General features: G+C 40.1%; 1 protein-coding gene across 2 annotated transcripts in view; it reads right to left on the bottom strand.

Moving 5' to 3' along the window:
- Window positions 1-9,438: 9,438 nt before the first annotated feature.
- Window positions 9,439-22,123, bottom strand: part of CLCN4 (chloride voltage-gated channel 4) — a 46,730-nt gene continuing 34,045 nt past the window's right edge. For both annotated transcript variants that reach the window (XM_084506662.1, XM_084506663.1), the window contains exons 10-12: window positions 21,090-21,488; window positions 15,264-15,480; window positions 9,439-13,736 (exon numbers count right to left, since the gene is read on the bottom strand). In XM_084506662.1, the coding sequence (XP_084362788.1) occupies window positions 13,646-13,736; window positions 15,264-15,480; window positions 21,090-21,488 (707 nt within the window). In that variant the 3' untranslated portion in view covers window positions 9,439-13,645. The remainder of the gene's footprint in view (window positions 13,737-15,263; window positions 15,481-21,089; window positions 21,489-22,123) is intronic.

Genomic DNA, 22,123 nt, shown 5'->3' with positions numbered 1-22,123 from the left:
CCATTTCAGAAATGAATCAACTGTGACTGTAAATCTGGGAATTTAACGTGGATTAAAATTATCCTTGTTTTGTGCTGCATGGCATTTTGAATCTTTTCTTTCTGTGAGGGATTTCTCATGCTGAATTGGTTATGAAATAGATCTGAAAACCAAGGGCAGAAGGTGGGGCTACTTAATTTTCTTTTCTATACCTCTGAGCTGACTGCTTTAATCAATCATAACAAAAAGATAAACATTTATATAGCACCTGCCAGTCTATGGCTTAAAAGCACTTAACACACTTCAATATACACTATGGTACAGAAAAGGAAAAAATACGGTTCTAGGGTGAAAGGTAATTTCTAGTTGATAGTGCTGCTGGAAAACAGAAAGTCAATTGAGTTTAGAGCAAAGTAAAACAGAACAATTCGAACTAAGTACCAACTACGAGAGCAGAGTTAATACTTCTACTGCTGCAAAATTTGTCAAAAGGAATTTCAAAGCCTGATTTTTCTTATCTTTCATACACAGACTGTAAATCTTGGGCCCAATGAAACAAATGGATGGTTTAGTGCTTTTACAAAGGACTAGGTTTTGTTCCACCAATTTAGTAAGGTAGACCCCTGGAAGAAATGGTAAGGTTTGGATCTCAGTGCCCACAAGGAGTTAAGAGGGGCTGTAGAAATGACTGATGCTTTTGCCTGTGTAATAAAACTAAATTCTCGGGTGGAGGGAGACCGCAATATTTCTGAGTGCTTTTTCCTCACAAAAATGTCACAGAAAGATTTTATTTCATTCTGCATGATCCACTTCATTGTATTTGCAAGAAAAGTAAAGGAAATGAAGACTTTTACTCTCGGAAATGCCTTTTTTTTACTTTTTAATGCTAGTCAGCAGCCTGGTGATTTAGGAGACATCCTCAGGAGAATACCAGAACTAGCATATGATATCAGAGGGAGCTTTAAATTCTTCTACTCTTACTGTTCAACATTGACTAAACAATTAATGATTTACTAGAGAAAGCTAGGGAACAGCAGAACTAGGGGCCCTAGGAAAAAGTCCTAGAGGTTGTTCCATAAAGTCACTCTCACTCTGTGAAATGAATATTCAAGTATTCCATAAAAAGTAGGACACCTCCAAGAGGAAGTCATGAAAGAGCTCTGCCTCCAAATGCCCTGTCTCACAGGACAGATTTATTTCATGAACATGAGCAAACTGCTAACTTTTGCATGTGTAACCTTAATTAAAGCAGAATTTAACATTAATTTTTTTTCTTTTTAGCCAGTTCAGAGATTTTTCTGCTTACTAGGAAGACTATTTTAAGAAACAATTTAAATATCTTAAGTGATAAGTAAAATATAATGCAGATATGCTAAGTTTAACCTTTAAAAGAGTTCTTAGCTGTTCTACCCCCAAACTAAAATCAACAGAGTAAAAATTGCCCTGGATTAAAGAGGCATGCTCCTTTTTTCCATCATGGAAGAGAGATAACCTCCGTCCACATCTATAAAGGAACTTGTTGTGTAATATGAAATTTCAGTTGCTAACAATTTCAAATGAATTTTCATGAAATCTGCATTGCATCTCTCAGATTGCTCGGGGTCAGTAAGAATCAGTGTACTTGCTACCAGACACATCGATCCAAACATCCTGGTACAGGGTAATACGTGCTATGCCACGACACTAACCCTGGTCCCAGGGTATTGTAGCTCTGCAGGTACAGCACCCTTCTCTAGTTTTCTGTCTACCCCTCCTAGAAGGAAGCCTACAAGCTATAAGCATGCAGGCTGGCTAGCACAACCAAAGACCTGTGTTGCCTCCTGTTCTGGATCTATATTATTCAGAGCCAGTTAGAGATCTCTAAGTAAGTGTATCGTGTTTAGCCATGAACTCCAAAGCTTTTGGAGACACCCTTTAGTACATGGGAGAACTTGGGTACCAGGAGGCCAGAGAAAGGGCTAATGACCATGTCCCACCCTTTAGGACTGACAAGTCCTCTCATCTTTTAGGGCTGACAAGTCTGATCTCTTCACAGCCTGAGCTGGCATTGCTGAATTTCACAAAATACTTACCTTCGGGTACCTGACCCAAGGAAGAAGCGCCAGATGAATGCACCAGACCCTCCTCAGCATGGAGTTATCAGCAGCAGCTACAGACTCTCAAGGGACCACCCTGACCTTGAGGCTAGGAATGAGCAGAGAGAAAAGCTCTCTTTGCCTTTCCTGCTGAAGCTGGCCCACAGGAATGCATGATTTCAGCAGTACACAAAGGGAAACATGACTCTCTAGCCTAATTGCTTTGGCATTTACTTCAGAGGTGGAAGACTTCAGTTCTGTCCTTTTTCCCAAGGCTTATAATAGATTTTACATTTAAGAAAAGTACGTAAAATATGTTTAAAAAGTTGGGAGAAAGAGTGGGTCCTTCTCCTGCTAACTGCAGTAGTATCTCTCTTCTTCCTCCTGCTTCTCCCACATTAATTTTGCTTGGGGGGGGGGGGGGGAATAAGTACTGAGTCCCCATCTGCTGCTTCCTGCTCAATGCTCTGAGTGCTTGTAAGATGCAGGCAGCAGCTCCAGAAACATTTCTACAAGTTCTCAGACTCTTTTCACAAGAAAAGAGTGCAAGTAATCCGTACTGTGGTATGTGTGTGTGACGTATGGTCGGGAGAGACAGGAGGCTTCTCTGAGCTCTAATATAAGGAAGAGGCAAGATTTTAAGGTCTTCTCTGGTATTTCTCAGTAGCTGTTATGGACTTTTGCATGCTCTGTGTGCTGGCTACAGCAAAACTCATTCCTTAGCCTTTAAGTCTCATTATACTTTTAAAAGGGTATTTAAGCACCTAACTTCAGGTTGTAAATTGCACAGAAGCCTAAAGGTTACATATGGCAATGCTGCCCACCAAGGAGCCTGTGCTGTTTTCCAGATCTGACCAAATGCTTTACAGGGAAGGCCTTTTAGTCAATTGCCTAATGCTGCTTATGTTTTAGAACTGCTATTACACAATATGAGATTTCCATGCTCAAAGGGCCTCTGTGCATTCCCTCCACCAGTTTTGCTATGCTGGGGGAAATGCTTGCGCAAACAGAAACGATGGTGAAGAAAGTGGAGAGGAAAAATATCAGGACAGAAGAACAAAACTGTATTTCTTCTAGCTCCATCAGCTTGGCTATATTTACTTCCTGACAGCAACTTTGAAATGGCAAAGGAATTCCTTCTTCCAGCTCTTCCTGTGACCTAAATGCATAATTGATGAAAACGTATTGGTTACATGAAAGCCTCACAGAAACCACCAGGAAAGCATTGCAGATTATTTTTTCCTCCTTTTGCCACTATGTTTTTACAGATGTGATATGTGGTTTAAGAAGCCAAAGGAGACAGGCATGCCTGAGCCCTGCCAAATAGTCTAAACAAAGAAAAGATTTCTTTCTTTCCTTTCCCTTTCCCTTTCCCTCTAGAGAGCTCAGCACATCAGACTAAAAATTATATATATGTATGCATTCGCTTTTAATTGGCATAACGAAGAAAATTGATGAGAACGATTTTTTATAAATTTAGAGCAAACAGTAAGACATCTTGTCGTACACGAATCAAAACCCTGTTGCCTTTGTCAGCGTGTGCACAGCTTGTGGCACCGAGCGTGCAGCACTGCCATACCGAGTATTTGAACGCCACCTCGTGGGCCTCTGCGACCTGAAACCTCTGGAGCAATTAAATTAAACTCAAGCTCATTGCCCTGACAGTGATTAATAAATAACCCGAATGTGGAGCAGTGGGTCACCAAACACCACACCGGGCGACCAGTTCAGCAGCAGCGGGTCAGGGGAGTGTTTGCTGGGGCACCTGAAATGCCAACCGCTGGGTCACAGCCTGCCAGGAGGGCACTTCCACCACATCCAACTCCTCCTTAAACTAAGGATATTGGCCTCTGTCAAGCATCCCGGGGTACTTGAATACCCTTATAAAAGATAAGATATTCTCTTTGAAGTTCACAGAGAGTCAAAATACGAAGACAGTTGTGGGGCCTTTTGGTGGTGCAGGACAGTGTCTGGCTGCTTTGACAAATTGCCCCTCTGTTGTGCTCAGAGCAGATGGAGCTGTGGTAGTTGCAATGATGGGTTTGGTTTTCTGTTCTCCTGGGACAGGCAGATTGTGTGCATCTCTGTCAGAAAACAAGATCACTGTGATTCCTGGTGTGGCTGTGCAGGGCGATGCAGTTACTGAATATCTGTAAGGCCTACAGGAAGGAACGGTGGGAAGGAAATGTCCGGTCAGACCTGCTGGGGCCCAGCTGAGAGGCCAGTCCCAACCGGGAGGATCCTCAGCCAGCTATCGCAGTTCCCCACCTTTTCCTCTAGTTGTTTCTGTTCCCAGAGCCCTAAAGCACTGGGACAATGGGCCTGGGAGGAGGTGGCAGGGCAATGGCCATGCAGGGAAGGCAGCAGCAGCACGGCTGCTCTGGCTCCTGTTGAATATGGCTCTAGATAGAGAAGAGTGCCTGGTGTTTCTGCCCCTCACTCCCTCTGTGTCTATCACAGTTGTTGCAGGTTTTTACACTGGAGAAGATGGTCAGTGTTAACAGGCTGGCATGAAGGGCTCACACTTCTGTACGATGCCCAGTGTAACTGTGCACCCACACGGAAACGGCAGAAGTTTATTTTCTGAGTGTGAGGTTGCCCATTAGAAATGGGGAGGATGGGTGTTCAGAAAACCTTGCCTCTCCACAGGTCTCATTCTGGGCTGAATTTCCAGCTGGATCTCACAACATTTGCGTCTGGCACTTACAACATCCACATCTCATAGTTCCTTAATTTCCCTGCTCCCACAGACTTAACCCTCTAACACAAACATCTCAGTGGTATTGGCATTCCCTTGGCAGGCCGGAGCCTGGGGTTCAGTTCTTGCCTCTCTATCCAGTGAGCAAATGTAATCACATTTAAAGCCATTTTCTTTTTGTCTTAATAGATATTTTCATGGAGAATGAAACAGCTTCAGTAAGAGAGGCAGAGGCTGCCCAGCTCAAGATACTCCATATCATCATGAATGGAGCATTCTCTTGAGAAAAAGGGTTCTTGGCATGGCAATAATTCCTCCTCTCCCTCCATGTCATTCAAGCTTGAACATCAGGAAGACAGAAATATAATGTGGAGCCAGAAGAAGAGCAGATGAGAAAGAATCTGGTACAATAGTCTGTATACATCAGGACATTGTGTGGGCAAACTGGGTCCCAGTCCCTCTATGTTTTGTCTTTCACATTTCAGCAGCACTGAATGTTTATTCTGTGGAAATAATGCTGGGAACCAGACGATTGCTCAGTTAATGACTTTCCTCCTTGCCAATTTGTATTCTGCACAGTAGCCCCACTGCAACAGAAAGAGCAGATGTGTTGATTTGTTTGGGGTTTGGGCTTTTCTTTTGGTTATTACAGAAAAGTTGCAGCAGGGAGGCAGAGTGGGCTGGAACTTGAGGCTCAATGAGAAGAAAGGCAGAAGCATACAGCACAGAGCACGAAATGAGAAAAGCAGGAGGGAGATAAGGGTATTACCTGCCATACCTGTTTATCCTTACGTGGAGGGGGAACTGTTACACGTGGAAGAATGCCTTTGTGTATGGAGGGAGGCAGTCTGGCACTGTGCGATTTACTAAACTGGAGCCACTGTAGCTGTCAAAAGGACAGGGATTTCTATTGCCCAAAACCAGCTTGGCAGAGAGAAAGTGGATGATTTCATGACTTTAAGCTCCCAGTCTTGGAAGGGAGAGGTACAGCACAGCTTACGACTTACTCCTTGTGCTTCTGTGACTAGTGCTTTGAGGGAGCGTTCCTCAAAAGTTGAGATGTAGCCAAAACTTAATTCAGATAAAATGTTGAATATCTGTGACAAGGAAACCTTCAGTCAGACTGAGTTTATACTTTTCTTATATCCCTAACTGTAGTACCACTTGAATAAGTATATAAAATATAATGGCAAAACAGGTACTTAAATAGATTAAAAATCATGAATTACTACAATAATCCAAATGATGATTGATCTCAAGCAGTGATCATATAGATGCAGTTTAAATATTCTGTTCAACAAAAAATAAAATGTTTTATTCTTTGGCTTAGTTTGCTGATTTTTTTTTTTCCAAGTGGTTTGGCCATTTGTATGTTCAGTACCAAAGAAATACCTTAAGGATTCCAAAACTGTGAACCAACTGTTTAGCAGTCTGGAAAACAGCATATTCAGAAGGAATTTTGAAGAGGTAATCTCAGACTTAATCTAATCTATACTTGTATCTGTACTTGCAAGAAGCCAAGCACAGTGTTCAGGCTATAGCAATGACTGAAAATATAACTGACCCTGCTCTGGTAATTATGAGAGTCTAAGCAGGGACCCAAGCTCACTATGAAAAATCCAGGTACAGAATGTGCATCTCAAAGTCACTCGGAATAGCCAGCTGAGACATCTCTAAGTAGAAGCCTACAAGTGCTTGTAGAACAATGCTCCCGCTGGCTTGCCAGAAACCCAACCAGAGCAGCAGTTACAAAAAGGGGAGCTGTGCTGGTCTAAATACGTTCAGGTGCCACTCAACACCCAGAAGAGCTGGTATCATGGGAACTGGGACGTTTACCTAACACAATAAATGGATCCCAGCCCTACCAGATCCCAAAAATCTCTAACCATGAGGCGATTATGCAAAAGGTAAGGGCTGAAGATGGCAACTCTTGTATTTTGGTTTTCTGGAACTCACTGCTGACTGGGGCCATGCTGTGACTTTTGTTAGAGTTTGTGTCCTCCACCTCCGAACTGCAGCAAAGCTTAGATGTTTCTTTTCCCAGGCTTGAGGACTTCAAGAGTCTTATTGTCCCCTCCAATTCTTTCAGATATTTTGGTGTCTAATGGTGATCTAATATAAGAGTTGGATGAGTAAAAGTTGTCTGAGGCAAAATGCAAGTTTGTTAATGATGTAAATGTTAAATATTATTTTATAAACCTTGGGGCTTCATAATACAGAAATACCTTTCCATGTTACCTAGTGGTAAACTTTAGAGTTATGTTTTTCCTCTAGTCATGCCACTTTAATTATTTAAAATGGTCCTTTCCCATGGCACAATTATTCCAGGCACTCCTATCTACTACATTTATCAAAGGAGAAATGCTCAGTATTTGATGCACCAGCCCAGAAGCATTTCATGTTGACCTGTGTGCAGTGCAGTTAGTCCTCACTAACAGCTGTTAAAATAAAGAGCTTACTACAAAGTGGGGAAAAAAGTTATCTTTTAAGATACATTTTGTAACATTGGTTGTACTCCATAGAAATACATATGTTTTTAGCTTGAAATCTTACTCCTTCCTAGTGATGAAACTATTGAGCAAATACTGCACTGGGGATGGTTCTCTTGAGAGCTAGACACCATGGTGGACATAACTTTGAGAACAAAACAATTTTCTGTGGTTAAAATAGTTGACTGTCTAGCTTCCTAAGCAATTTGCATGTTTGTTGTGTGTTTGTTGTTGCTGTTGTTGTTTTCTGGGCCCTTTACTGAGTCTTTGTGGATTAAGAAAGGCTGCTTAATCTGTAAAGTATGTGCTCCATAATGAACGCTGGCCTGCTCAGACATTGCTCCTAAGGCTGTGCAAGCCAGAGACGGACCGCAGGGGCTTTGCAAATCCCCACGGGGAGCTGTGCACTGATTGTTCAGGCTGCAGAATCCTTTTTCAAATGAAACACAGCTGAAGAAGCTGGGGAAAACACTGTATCCATAGGAATACTCAGATTGTTTTGACCCTGACTACACAAGATAATTCTGAAGATAGCACGGGTTGAAATCATTAACTGTGCTCAAGCTGTGCTTATAATGCGCTCAAAGTGAGCATATTAATTATGCTCAGAATGCAAGAAAGATGAAAGAAGAGATGCAGAGTTGACCAAATGCTGCAGCCCCAGGTCAGCAGTTCCTGACAAATTCTGAGAGCTCATAAGTGCTTCAGTGTATAGTTGCCAGTCATTTCCCAGCTCCTGATTGCCTTCACTGAGGATTCACTACTTACTGGCTGAGATGGTGAACATACATTGATCTGTGCAAATACAGCAACTATTTTTCTGAAAAGTCCATCTTTTTGGTAATGTGTTAAGATAGCAAGCCAAAAAACAATCAGAAAACTCAATGCAGAATACCACTGCAAGTCACACCAAGTTTTCCATGTCCTTCAGCAGGGAGTGATAAAAAATCCTGTATACCATGAGAAAAGCTCACCTACCACAGGTGCACCTTTCTTGTGTGGGATGTAGTCTGTAAAATGGTGCTTGGTGGTGGACTAAGCTACCACAGTGGGAGCAAGATTGCATTTGGAGCTGGAGCAGAGGACCAGGACAAAAATTGTAATTTGCTACAATATTGCTTGTAGCAAGTAAATAAGGAGGGGGCTCCTGAAGGAGCAGAAAGGCATGTGGATAGCAACAGGCCATTTGGTTTAGCAGAACTGAGCACCTAGGCCAGGATGTGTGGTGCACAGCTGTGACAGAGCAGCGCTGGATTCCTCTCAACATTTTCTCTTCCATTTCCTGGTCTGCCGTCACAAGTGATGACAGGTAGGTCTAAGGCTCAGTCCCTCGTGACCAACTACAAACTACAGGAACAATTACTGCTTATTTATGCTGCTGCAAGCCTGATGCCTACTGGCTTCTTCATGTGTGCATTGGGCCATGTTAGAGCTACAGCAATCCACGGAGCAAGCTGGAGGCCCTGGGACTCCAGCACCAGCTTCTGAAGTGAGTAATTTAACTTAAATTAGGATAATGCTGACATATCAGTCTTATCAGATTTGTTCCCTGGAGCATGCCTTTAAATCTGTAATGCTTCTTTTGGATAAACCATTGATTAATGTCTTATTTGCATAATGCCATAGCGCCTTTCTATTTGCTTGTTAGTACATTAATCAGGATGAATCTCATTTTCTGCTACTACATAAAAGTTCTGTCATTTAAGGGATGTTTCATCCAAGTAAATGTGCACAATTGAACCTGCCATTTTCAGTCTTTGGGCCTAGCTCTAAACTAAGGTAAAAATGAAAAAAAAAAAAAAAAAAAAAAAAAAAAAAAAAAAAAAAACAAAGTCTGAAATAGTAAGGGCTTTGTGACATTTAACTTTAAACAAATTTCATGATGATTGTAAACAGAAGAGCCTGATAGGATAAATCTTTTTTCTTCTCTTTTTAGATTTCTTTAATAAAGGATTTGTGATGCTGAAGTGAAAATAATTTCCTTCCAAAAATGAAACAGCCAGCTGTCAAGGTTGATTCTTTGAAGTCTACTTCATGGACTAACTTCTAATTTCATATGAGGTAACCCAAAGCTGAACTAGATATCCTAAAGCATTAATCCGGCTTGAATTATTCCTATAGGCGGTAAAAAGAAACATCAAAATCATACAGAGACATTATGATACAATATTCCAATTAATAATATGTTCAAGCAATGTTTCCAATACAGTAAGTCAGTTTTATTTAAAAAATAGAGTCCAAACATTGTTTTTGATAAGGTGCAACATATATACCATTTTCTACAGTTAAAACAAACAAACAAAAAAAGCAAAACAATATTCTTAACAATAGTGTCATTCCAACACAGAATCAATGGGTCTTCTGTAATTCTTAAACATTCTTTTTCTGCTTCTGCAAAGCATAAGAATTAATAATTAGTGTCACTGTGACAGCCAAAGGATCTGGCTAATCCCATCCATGTTCTCTGTTTTAATAATAAACTTTCTGGTACAAATTGCTTCAAGTATACATCAGAAGCTGAATGTAACTGAACACAGTTCATGCAAAACAAAGGTACAATACTGAACTTGCATCATTCAAAGGTTTTTGTTCTCTTGTTTAATGTGATATCAAAGTCCAACTGCTTGAATGTGAGGATTTAAATCCAACTACATGAATGTGAGGTTGCATAAACTGAATGCTGGATATCAAAGTACATATGTAACTCAGATTCAACAGGCTATTTTGAGTTTTACAGATTCAAATACTTAAGGCTGAGATCTATGCCTTTTAGAGTCTATTCACTGACTTCTGAGACACATTTGGGAATAAGGATGGAAAACGGTAACTAATAATGGGCTTGTTATGGGGAATTATTACATTATAACTGCATTTTTTGCAAAAAGCATGATATTAATTTATACAAGTGTTCTCCATGCAGCCACTCAAACTCTAAGAGCAATGAAAATTGTAGCATGAAGGAAATTCAACAGAAGGACTTACAGCCAACTACCGTCTCTGGAAGTTTTCTCATTATCAAAGTCTGTCCTGTTTCTAAGCTTTCCTCATCATTCTAGCATTAACTCAGCCATGATAACACCAAGCAGCTGAAGTCAGCTATTCCTATGCCATTTCTGCAGAGCTAGATGTCAGTCCCTGCTCTAAGGGGATTTAGTGTCTTTTGAACAGACTTTGGAACTAAGAGCAGCAGTCTAACCACCCATGTACACAGTTACACATTCAAACCTTTTTCTCTGACCCTTAAATATTTAAACGATGCCATTTAAAGAGGAACATGTTTGGTAAAAAAGAGCTGGACCCTCATTTACCCACCTTCTAGCTTGGGTCGTAGTCCCAAAGTTAAAGTCTCAATTGCTTCTGTTGTTGCTTCCTACAAACTACCACCATGCTGGTCTTATGGACCCTGTTCTTAAGTCCTTGAACATCCCTGAGTCCTTCTCATATGCAGCCTAATAAGAGGAGCCAACAAGATATCACAGAGCTGGCTGTTGGTTTTAGTGGATCAGGCCTCTGGGTACTAAGGCGAATTTGCCACGCAAGTTTATGCCTATGCATAACCATGGACTGAGCCATAACCCTAGTCAATACCCAGATGAGTTTGTATTCACAACGAGTTTAATCTCAGTTAGCTGACTCAATATCTTTTTCCTCAGGAAATGACATTTTATTTCAGCATGGATGTATTATCCTGGTTTCTGTTAGCAAACACATGCTCTGAATGCTCTTCAAAGTTAGCTCTGCCATGGACTACATTCTAGTGTGGCATGGACTGAAACTTCCTTGGCCAACAGAGAAGGCATTAAGACCTCTCCTTTTCCCTGACATATGTGAAGCATGGGGTTTGATTTCAATTAAATGGACTTCCTAACTTATTTCAATTGACTTCTGAGCAAAAGAGGTATTTAGAAGTGTTCAAGTGGGAGAGTTTGCACATTTGCTTCCCACATAAACATACAGGGAGATGAAGAAAGTGTTCATCAAACATATACTAACATTAAGATCTATAAGAATGAAAAGTTAAACACTTCAGTTTCAATGTCAGAGCAAGAGTGCCCTCAAAAGTTAGCAAGCTTAGATTCTCATAATTTTGGTTAGAACCTGACATTTGTACTAAGCCCCATTTGGGCTTAGTTTTGGAAATTTACTGATTTTTTAAGATGGCATCTCTCTTCAGATGAGGGAATCCAATTTTCAGGAGCTTGGTGGTTAAGTCAGTTGCTTTTTTATGAGTTTGGTTGATGACTGCTTCAAAGACAAAACAAAAGAAACAACAATGTTATGTTGCATTTTCTATTTTCAGAGTGAAAGGGTTGCTCAGTCCTATAGTTTTCATAGTTTTAACAATATCCCTTTAATAATACATTGTACTGCAGATGTTTAACAAAAATATACACTGAAATATCTATGGGCTTTGGCCAGAGCTACATATATTTATGTCAGTCTGTTGCAAACACTATTGTTAAATGCTGTATTTAGCAGATTAAAATTATCCTTTCACTTCCGTTTCTTTTACTTAAACAATTTGGGCCATAGTTTTTGTGAATGCAGTGAGACACCTGCCAGACGGAAGCAGGGTCACTGGAGATAAGAGGAAGAATTTGTAACTTTGGGCATCTAACTTAGGGTGCACCTGGCTAGTTGTCTCAGTTCAGGGACACAATGATCATGCACACTGCCTACAATTTAACACAGTTTGGGTTTTGTCCGGAGTAATGAAAGGTTCATCTGGCATATTCTTCTTCCATAATCTCTGTCTCTGAAAAACATTTGGATGCAAAAGATGCATCCAAACTGGTATCTACTGGTATCTATATATATTTGAGCAAAAATAGTAGAGGATTTAGATGCCTCAATGAATAGTCCAGACTCTCAGGTGGTCAGAAGGCCCTCCTGCTGGGGATTCGAGGAACCTAAGTTAGGATCCAGCCTAACTCCAGTCATTATCTTTATGTTGCTGGTTTTAAACCAAACACTGGGCAGTGTGAATTATGTGTTACTTAGCGTAGAATTTGGTCACCTATTAGTGACAGCAGTCTTGACTAAAGTGCTAGTATTTTGACACAGACAATGTTGACTGTGTTTATCTTATGCAGGACCAGAACCAGGGTTTAAGAAAACGTAGCATTTTTACCTGAGTGGCTTAGAGGTTCCTACTGAGGGTTGTTAAATCATGTGTTCTTGCTGCAAATAGATCAGTAATTAAAGCCTTGCTATTGTCATTTGCATTCTCAGTTGCTTTGATCCCTTATCCTTGCCACAGTGTTGTGGGGAGCAATTCTGCAGTCCTATTACTAACAGTAGAAGTGTAAAGAGTAGATCTGCTACAGAATAAATGTCTGTGGTTGTTAAATTAACTTAACCGATCTCTTGGCAGGCGCGGACAAGTGCCAAGAAAAGGCAACAAAGAAAAGGAACTAAATGGAGAATAAGAAATCAATGCAGAACTTCATAAGTCTGTGAAAAATTATTTGTGTTTACATAAGGGGAGGCAGGCGAAAGATTCTATTTGTCAATAGCTTTGATGAGAGCTGGATACCAGTCTCCCTTTTCTGCCTTTGAAAATACCTCCATGGGCTTTTATGCTTTTTCCTGTTGTCATAGCAAACCACGTAATACTAAATATTACAGTACCTGTATGCAAAATTGCATAGAGAAATAATAAATCCTTAGAAATAAGTCACATTTCAATATTAATAAAGAAAAGCTGTTTGACAGAAATGCTGAACTGTATATTTATAAATTGTATATATATAAATTGTAAAATTCAAAGGACTAAAACAGGGAGCAGGGGACACTACATTTTAAAATGAATTTAAGTGTGCTCTTGCTCCTTTAATTTCAGTCCCAAAACACTTAACTTTTAAAAAAATAAATGAGGGTGACAAAAATTTTCATTTTAAAATATGACGTTTTTTTCCTCATGAAAATGGTATAATTCTCTAGCAAACAAATAGCCATGATTTCAGTAACAAATACAACTGGCATTACTCATACACGCTCCCTAGTTTGGAACACAAATCTTTGCTAACAATTTATGCATAAACGGTGTCTGCTAGTCTTCACACCTGCCTCCTGAGTTCCTGTGAATGTTTATGCATCCCACTGGTGCTCCTGGCTCTTTGTCTCTCAGCACCACATCACTTACGCCCACCAATGCACCAATTGAGCTGTTAGGTAACTCATTAAGGAAACACAGCTTGATGTCTGCAGCTGCTCAGAGCTTCTAAACTGCTTTCCTCATTAAATAAGTGCCATCCTGCATCCACTCCCTCTGTCGGAGACATATTAGGCCATTCCTCAGACACATTACATTTTCTCTTTAAACAAAATGAAACACTGAACATAGCCTTTGTGTTAATCTAGAAGGGATTCCTCTGGGGTTACTTTCTTCGTCCTTTACCAGACTAGTTAAACATGATAGATTCAGGGTCCTGGTTTGCCATTTGAGCCATATGTCTTAATACATCCTTTTTAGTTATGATACCCAGCAGCCTCCTAGAGGAGAAAAGGAAAGGAAAGGTCAACAATCATCTCATTTATCATGCTTTTTTTTTTCCTCTTTAGCTACAGGGACATTTTTAGTGCTTCCATTAACACTGTCCATCCTATTTCCTAGAAATTCTGTTTTATAAAAAGCATTCTCACCTCATGTATGTTTACTACCTCAGCCATGATCATTAAATGAAATATTTTGGGTTGTTATCTCCTTTTGCTGAGAACATGATTGAGCAAGGAGCTACAATTACCGACATTTCATATGACAAACTAATGAATTCCCTTAGGCTCAGGCTGCAGAGGATCCACAGCATAAAACCAAGGCACCAGTGACCTGATGTAGGACATGCATGGGGTTTAATAGTACACGAACTAAGCAAAAGCATGGGCTTTCTGAAACTCTCACTTTCTGACATAACACTTCCTTCAACTTTGAGTGATAATTTCACACTTATATGATACTAAATGAATTGTATCTGTCACAAAATGTGAGACTTACAGGTCATCTAGCCCCAAGAGTAAAAAAACTTTTTAACGCTCAATGTTCCAGGGTTTTTATTTATATTCCTTGAAGGCAGTGAGGCACTGAATTTTGAAACTATGTCCTTGTTAGAGCTATTCCACCTTTCATTTAGTGAAATGAACTAAAAGAACACAAGATGAAAATTTCCAAATTGAAGCACCTCAAAACAGAACCTACACGTCTGTCCCAAGAAATGGTACTTGTTTTTTATAATGCTGAGTGCACTCTGTTGATACTAACAGATTATATGCAATGTATTTGAATAACAAAAAGGGGTTTTGCAGAAGACTAAATTTTAGTCTTCCACATTTGAAAATGATGGCTCTACTTTTGCGGTCCTGTTGTAAAGTTCCCTCTTACCACAAGATCCTGTGATGAGCAATACTCCCAAATTAACGGAAACCTCATTGGAACCACCAGATTTATTTCTACTGCATACTATGCAGCTTTATGCTCTTCTAATGTCATGTTTGCCCACACTTTTTCGTGGACTTTCAGTTTATATGACTTTGAACTTTCCATTAAAGAAAGCAGAATGAATTAATTTTCCTCAACTGACATCTTTATCACAGTCTTTATAAGTATCCAATCTAGCTGGATGTCTAGGAACAGGCACATCATTTGCAAACAATACTACTTGCCAGATCTGCTTCTGTTGAAAATGAAAATACAGTAGGAGTCACAACAGATTATTTTGTATTTATCTTTACCTTATTTAAATAAAAATACACTAAGGACTTGGCAGAATAGCATGAACCATGACTCCCAGTAGGAGCATTTTGGTTGTGAGTCTGATTTCTTTTGCTGCCCTGAAGAGAGACTGGGCACACTTCCCTTCGGTTTTCCACCCACAAAATAGGATATAAATATTCATCTGAGTGTCTCAGAGGTGCTGATTAATTAGTTACTATCTATACTTGGCTTTAGATGCACAAACAGTGTTTTTGTTAATGCTAAAGAAAACCTAAGATTCTTGAAGCATGCTTGACTCAGCATCTACTCACCCACTGCGAGTGACAAGACACTGTCGGAGTCCAAGTTTCCGGAAGATATCTACCACGGTCTCCATTGGTGTGTGGTCAGTGACGGTGAAAGGGCTCAGGTTGAGAATACGCCGCAACTTCAGTGGATGGGGACTATTGGGTGGCAGTTCTGGGGGGTCCTCAGTGAAATACACAATGGAATTGCTCACCACCCCATCCTGACGCTGCCTTGCATTCTCTGCATAAAGAAAGATCAAGGCAGACCGTGAGTCAGGCCTGTTAATCAGGCTTGATAATAACAATGAAAAAACTATGTCCTCCCTTGGAAAGCAAAGGCAGTAGTAGCCTTTTGTCAGACAGTTACCGAGGTCCTAAGAGTTGAGGTCTTGGAGAAAACATGAGTTTCCTTCTGATATAGTTTGCTCAACATTTTTACAAATACATACTTTTACTTGATTGGCATAATGTTTTCCTGAATAAAAGCGTGGCTCATTGCATTCATTAACATCACTAATCCAAATCACTGTCAAATTCAAATGGTTATAGGATGTTTCCTCCATTGTGAGAATCACAACAGAAACTTCTATTGCACACATGAAGGAGAGGAGTCAACAGCCTGTATATGGTCCCAGTCGCTTTGGAGCAGCCTATTTGTTTCCTGATTTCTCAGTGGGGCTGATGAAACCTGAGCATGGCAAATTTATTTATGAACGTAAAAGTAGCAAAAGACTAAATCACTTCCCAGGAATATGGGAGCAGTGTGGGTGTTATTCTAGAATGGCACACCTCTCCAGGTTGCAGGGAAAATTATGCACTTTTGCACTTAAGTTCTCAAATAGAGTTTATATAGAGAGACTCTAAAAGGGCAGAAAAAATAAGCTTCCTACTTAACAGAAGATACCAAAAGGAGGAACAATATATAGCAGTAAATGAGTTTGATACATTTTCCTCAACAGTATGTATTTGAACCTTTTCAAAAGGTCAAAAGCTTTCATTCATACTTTGATCAAACGATGAAGTGAACTGCACACTACAGCTGGAGTTTACATGATCAGTATAAGCCTTTTACTTTAAAGTATCACCCCACAAGAATTCTTAGCATAGAAGTGGTTTATTTTCTCTGTAGTGTTTACCTCATTTCTATTCATCACTACAGGGTGTGAACAACGTTTGAGATGGATTTCCAAATGAAAGGCTACTTGTCTTTCCCCAGAAAAAGTATATCTTTTGTTTGGCTCTGAGGGTTTCATTCTTTTTTTTTTTTTTTTTTTTCTTTTTTTCTTTTTTTTTTTTTTGTATAAATTCTTGGAAATGGTATGAATTGTTATCTTTGATTAATATAGGCTGCTTCTGTTCTTGAGAGGCACAGCAAATCAGACATACTCAAAGCATATGTATATATTCTTGGAGCTCATTTCCATCAATCAAAATGCAGAAACTTGCTTCTGCAACTTGTAATGTGTAGACAGTAATGGTTTCCAACATGTTCCAGCTGCACTTTTTTCCTTGTAATGATCATTGTCTTGTAATATTTCTGGAACCAGAGCAGTGCTGGCTCAAACCTAGTATCACTATATTATGATTCTCAGCTTTCTCACTCCACATATTACAAGTCCTATTGCAATTTATAGGAATGATGCTAACTTTGTCTCATCTTGTTTTGATTCATACATCCAATTTCAAGTGTGAACATGCCTGCATAACTCTTTGATATATGATCTGCAGTAAGAGGTATCATTAATCAAACTGAAGGTAAGTCCCACCCTTTGATAAAAGCCCTTGACAGCTAGGTATTTCCTTCCTGAAGCTGCACCCAAAGCAACAGTCCCAAGCACTTTAGTTACTACTTGCTGTTCCCAAAGCAGCAATGACCCTGGACAACAGTGATTAGCCAAAGCCATGACTTCACTCTTCAAAGCCAAACATCTCTCTGGAGCAACTTGAATGATGTAGTAATTTTGAGCAAATTCAGTAGCATCATAAAAATGGTGGACTTTATATGCAATCTCACTGCATGGAGGAGTTAAGAGAGAAGGTAAAACGGAAGAACAGATGATTTTTGCAGTCAGTGGATAAGGAAAATAGATATAACTTAACAGAAGGAGTAGATGGTGATGTCTGGCTCTACAGAGTAATCAATACAGAAGACTTTTGTCATAGCTACAGAGTGAATTAATTCTCCCAAATGTGAAATGGCCTCTCATATTCAGGAGTTCACAGCCTATGTTAACTATGTTGCTCTTTCAATTCCACATTGGGGAAAGCACATTATGCCGGCTACCTGGTTTGTGTCCTGGATTCTGCCTTCTGTACAACACCTCTGAAGCTAGCCAAATGAAAAAAGAGCTTTACAGAGTCAAATACTCCCCGACTGTAAGACTGTAAAGTAGGAGTCATCTTAAACATAGACACATATTCCCAGAGGGTGACTCTGACCACCCAAGTTCACCTGACCTGCTTGCCCGCCTGCTCAACAAGGACCAACAGAAGGACTCAATCCTCCTGAAGGTGCTTCAGAGCAATCACAAGTGGCATTGCCATCCACTTTACAGGGACTGGATACATTTCTAGAGCAAGTCAGTTGTGTGAGGGAATTTCTCCCGTGAATTCCCTGGGTCTGCACACTGCGGATGCACATTTAATCAAGCAAGAGAAAGCTGAAGTTTCTTAGCTGAAAGCATATACTCAGAAATATTCTATGATTGTATATAATGTCACAACATGTCATTGCATAGAGGTACCAAAGCTAGTTCAAACTGAGGATACATTCTGTGGAGCACAATGTAGTGAAAGCAGAGATACATCTGCAAGCCTTACTCTGATTTTCCAAAGGCCTCATTCTCTGGCTACAGGGCTGCACAGATGGGGCTATACTGGTTGTAGAGATTACTCCAGTATCTCTGGATGCTGTCAGGCTGAACAGGAGATAAGAACCCGAACAGGAGAATAAAAGATGCTTTACCACATGTGATGTCTGTCTCCTGGCCAGTAATTTTATAGTTTAGAGAGACTTAGGGTATGGCTCCATGAACACAACTGTGAAGCAAGCTGAGGTGGAAGTTCACAACACATTCTCTGTCATACAACACATACTCTGTCATTATTTATTACCCAAGAGCAGAAACGATTTCTGCAATAAATGCAAAGCAACTTTACCCTTCAGTGAAAGATTAACTATCAAAACATTGCTAGCTTGGTACAAAACCAGTGTTTTGCTCTGCCCTGTACTGGAATCATATACCATGTCTCTTAGAAAAGTGATACCAAATCTAGATTTTAAGTCACAAAGACACAAACCATACTCACCTAAAGTTATGAAGTACTGGAAAGATTAACTGTTGTATCACAGAGTTGGCCCAGAATGAAATCAGGGAGCAGTCATGTCCAGCACAAGAGAAAGACCATTACCAAAGGTCCCTTACAGCTAAGCCTCTTAGGAAAACTTATCTATGAAGATAAGATTTTGGTTTTAAATCTCAGTTCTGTCTCTGATTCTATTAAAGATACTCTTAATTAGGTCAGGTCAGGACACAGTACCTTTTCTTCTGGAATATGTGGATGTCAGAGAAACAGTTTTTAAACAGGAAAGCATTTTGATCTAAAATGTTCACTGAGTTTATTCTTAATTAATTTCTTTGTTATTGTGCATAGCTGGGCATTTTCACATATCTCCTAGCAAGCCTATTCAACCATGTTGAATTTATGTTGCCATTTATGACCTGAATCAAAAGATTCAGCTGCTCAAACTTATGACTCACTTCAGACTGTGTCAGATCTTTCTGGTTTTGAAGTGAGGGCTTTGCACCTTCACTCCATGCAGTTTTCTCACTGACATACCTCTCTGCAAGGGAGACGCAGAAGGCTATAAAGTTAGGATGGCAGCAAGTGTTACAGCCCTGACATGGCATGCACACTGTAAAAGCCAGACATGGGGCAGGCCAAAAACATTTAATTAAGGTTTTTTACTTCTCACAGGGGATTGCAGAAGACATTTGAAAATTATTAGCAAAAGTAGGATAAAATACAAACTATTTCATAAATGGCATAAACTCTTAGCATTTATGCTTTTGGTGAAACTACAGGCACATACTTACTATCCTAGATTGGATGTACACCTTTTGTTACTACCAAAGGAAGATTAGCCCTCAGACAAAACTGGTTGTTTAAAGAGGGCATTGCAGCAGACTTGGACCTTACTTTGGTGTATTTAAAATTCTCTTATACTGAGACTGGTATGCAGAAGATTATGACTTCATAGACCCTTTTTTTCCCTTCTTTTTAGAGGAAGAAGCAACCAGTGATAGTGTGTTTTTAACAAAATAAATAAATTAATTAATTAAATTCCCATACACCTTGGAAGTTAAGTTGCAATTGTGTAGTTAGAGGAGCTGTAAAACTGGCAGCAATATCTGTTCTGCTTTCCTGTGTTTTGAGAAATTCCTTATAAATGCAAAATTAATTGAGTTCATAGACTCTTTTCTGTGTAATTGCAACGGCAACTTACACCACAGAAGGGCAAAAAACAGAAACGCATTTCTTACTGAAGAGAATTCTGCATTGCATATTATAGGGAGAAAATTGGGCTCTGTCATTTCTTTTTCTCTTCTGTATATAGCATCCCAGCACTGATGAATTTCTGCTATTGGATGAGAAGAGAAAAACCAAGTAACAGCTGAACACCCCTGAATAAATGAATATAAATTTTAGGTCTGATCACTTGGAATGAATCTCTTTACATCTGATAGACAGAAATACACATGTATCCAAAAATGTGCTTTTAAAGAGCACCATTCTTTCAAATCTCGTTTTAGTTTTGTGAGAAGTCCTTGTGAGCAGGAAAGTAGGCTTCTAAACCCAAGTTTCTATTTAGGGATTTTCTTTTCTGAAGAGTATAGAAGTTTCCTCAGCTCCATCTGAGACAGCAGCTTTTTTAAAGGTACCTGAAGCAGAAGGATGAAACAGGCTCACACAGAGAGGAATAATTCCTTTTCAGGGAGATTAGGATATTCCTAATTCACCCCTCTGCAAAGTATAAGGCAGCCATGCCCTGCCAGCAGCCTGTCTGGCCGCCTGGGTGGCCTTCAGCACCATAGGACTCAGATTGAGAGCAGACCATGGAGTTGATTTCCCAGGCTTGCAGACCTCTGCAGACTTGGGTCTCTGGGTATAAGGAAGGTGGAAACACTTTCATATAACACATCTTTGCGATCCCCACCTAGCCATCAGACCATACAGGAAAGGATCTGATGGGTCAAAATCCTTATGGATCTAGATCATGCTGTAAGTTAACCGGCTAGCTCTACACCGGATGTTTAACAAAACTCAACCATCCTTTAACAAGAATTGAGATCTAATCACATCGACATCCTCCAATTAAAAGTTTTCCATCTCTAGTGCAAAACACCTGCACGTGAGAAAAAATTGAGATAGTGAAACAAAAAGAAATACATGGACATGCACCTTGTCACAGGGTGACAAAGGTTAGCAACTGCCCCAGCTGCCACTGGAAGCCCATGAGACTACAGGAAGCTCAGCACCACAGTGACATTTGATCTGGTTCTGGCAAACTTCTGGTCATACAAGTCGTGCTTATCTTTATTGTCTCTAGCACATTGTATTGTACTATTGTGAGTGACAACAAAATTATCTCACAAACATCAAGGCTACAGTTGCAATAGAAGAGCTTCCAGCTATGTGTCCTAGCAACAAGTAAAAGCCAGATTTGTGGAAAATTTGGCTTGGTTCTTATTTATCCACTCTTCAAGGTGAACAACACTGTTAACACCCTATGCTGTCAAAATCCCTAATGAAGTCACACTCACACATACACAGATACTCTCTACTCACTTATTGCAAGAATCAGCTCTCGTCTCTGTGCAAATCCAATAAGTCTCTCCGAGTCTTTTGAAACCACGACTGGAAAGCCATTGTAGTCAGTCTCCTTGATTAATGTCTCAACATCCTCCACAGTCATGCTGTCCTGTGTCAGAACAGAGAGAGGAGCTTCACCACGCCTCGGTCTCATGACATCTGTTGCCAGGGTTCGGTGTGTAAATTCATCCTTCACATCCAGAAACGGGTAACCATTCAGATGAATGTGAGCTTCATAGATCCCTTCTTTCCCAAAGGCATCTGCCACCCACTTGCTTGTGACAGCTGCAGCCATGAGAGGTACAATATACTCCAGGCCTCCAGTCAGCTCAAACATAATCACCACCAGAGAGACCGTCATTCGGGTAACACCACCTGCCAACAAGGAAAGCAGTCACATTCCCCTCAGTGCTCTTTAAGTGTACATGCTAAGCAACTCATTCCTATTTTTGTGTCTTACACTCTAAAAGCCATGAGATTATTCATGATGACTACTTTGCCCTTATACTTTGTGAAGTATTTGGGGGATATTTACATGAAGAAAGAGATTTTTCATGTGCTGCAATTTTCATCAAAAAGGTTGAGTGAACTTGTTCAAGCCAAAGATGCCAACATTGAAAAGCAAATATTGAATGCTAAAAGCTTGTGCTGTCAAACCAGAAAGCATGCAGAAAAACCTCAGCTACACTGAATACTTCGGAAACTAAACCTGAAAATAACTCCAAGGATCAGCTAAGTACCATGGCTGGGACAGGCAGGAGTACAGCCTAGGGAGCATTGACAGCTGGTCTTTCCATTGGGTTACCTGTAGCATTCATACTGAGAAGAAAACTGAGCATTATCTCCAGATATGCCATGGCTACAAAATTCTATACAAGAACAGTTTAGGGCCACTGACTGCAAGCTACATTACAGCTTAAACCCAAGATGTTGGTATTAGTATAACACCCAGTTTGAACCCAGACAACTTGGTCTAAAGCTACGTCTAGGCATGCAGCTATAGACAGGGT

Source organism: Aythya ferina (assembly GCF_964211825.1).
Source record: "Aythya ferina genome assembly, chromosome: 1".
NCBI lineage: Eukaryota > Metazoa > Chordata > Aves > Anseriformes > Anatidae > Aythya > Aythya ferina.
This window is presented reverse-complemented; position numbering and strand designations above follow the sequence as displayed.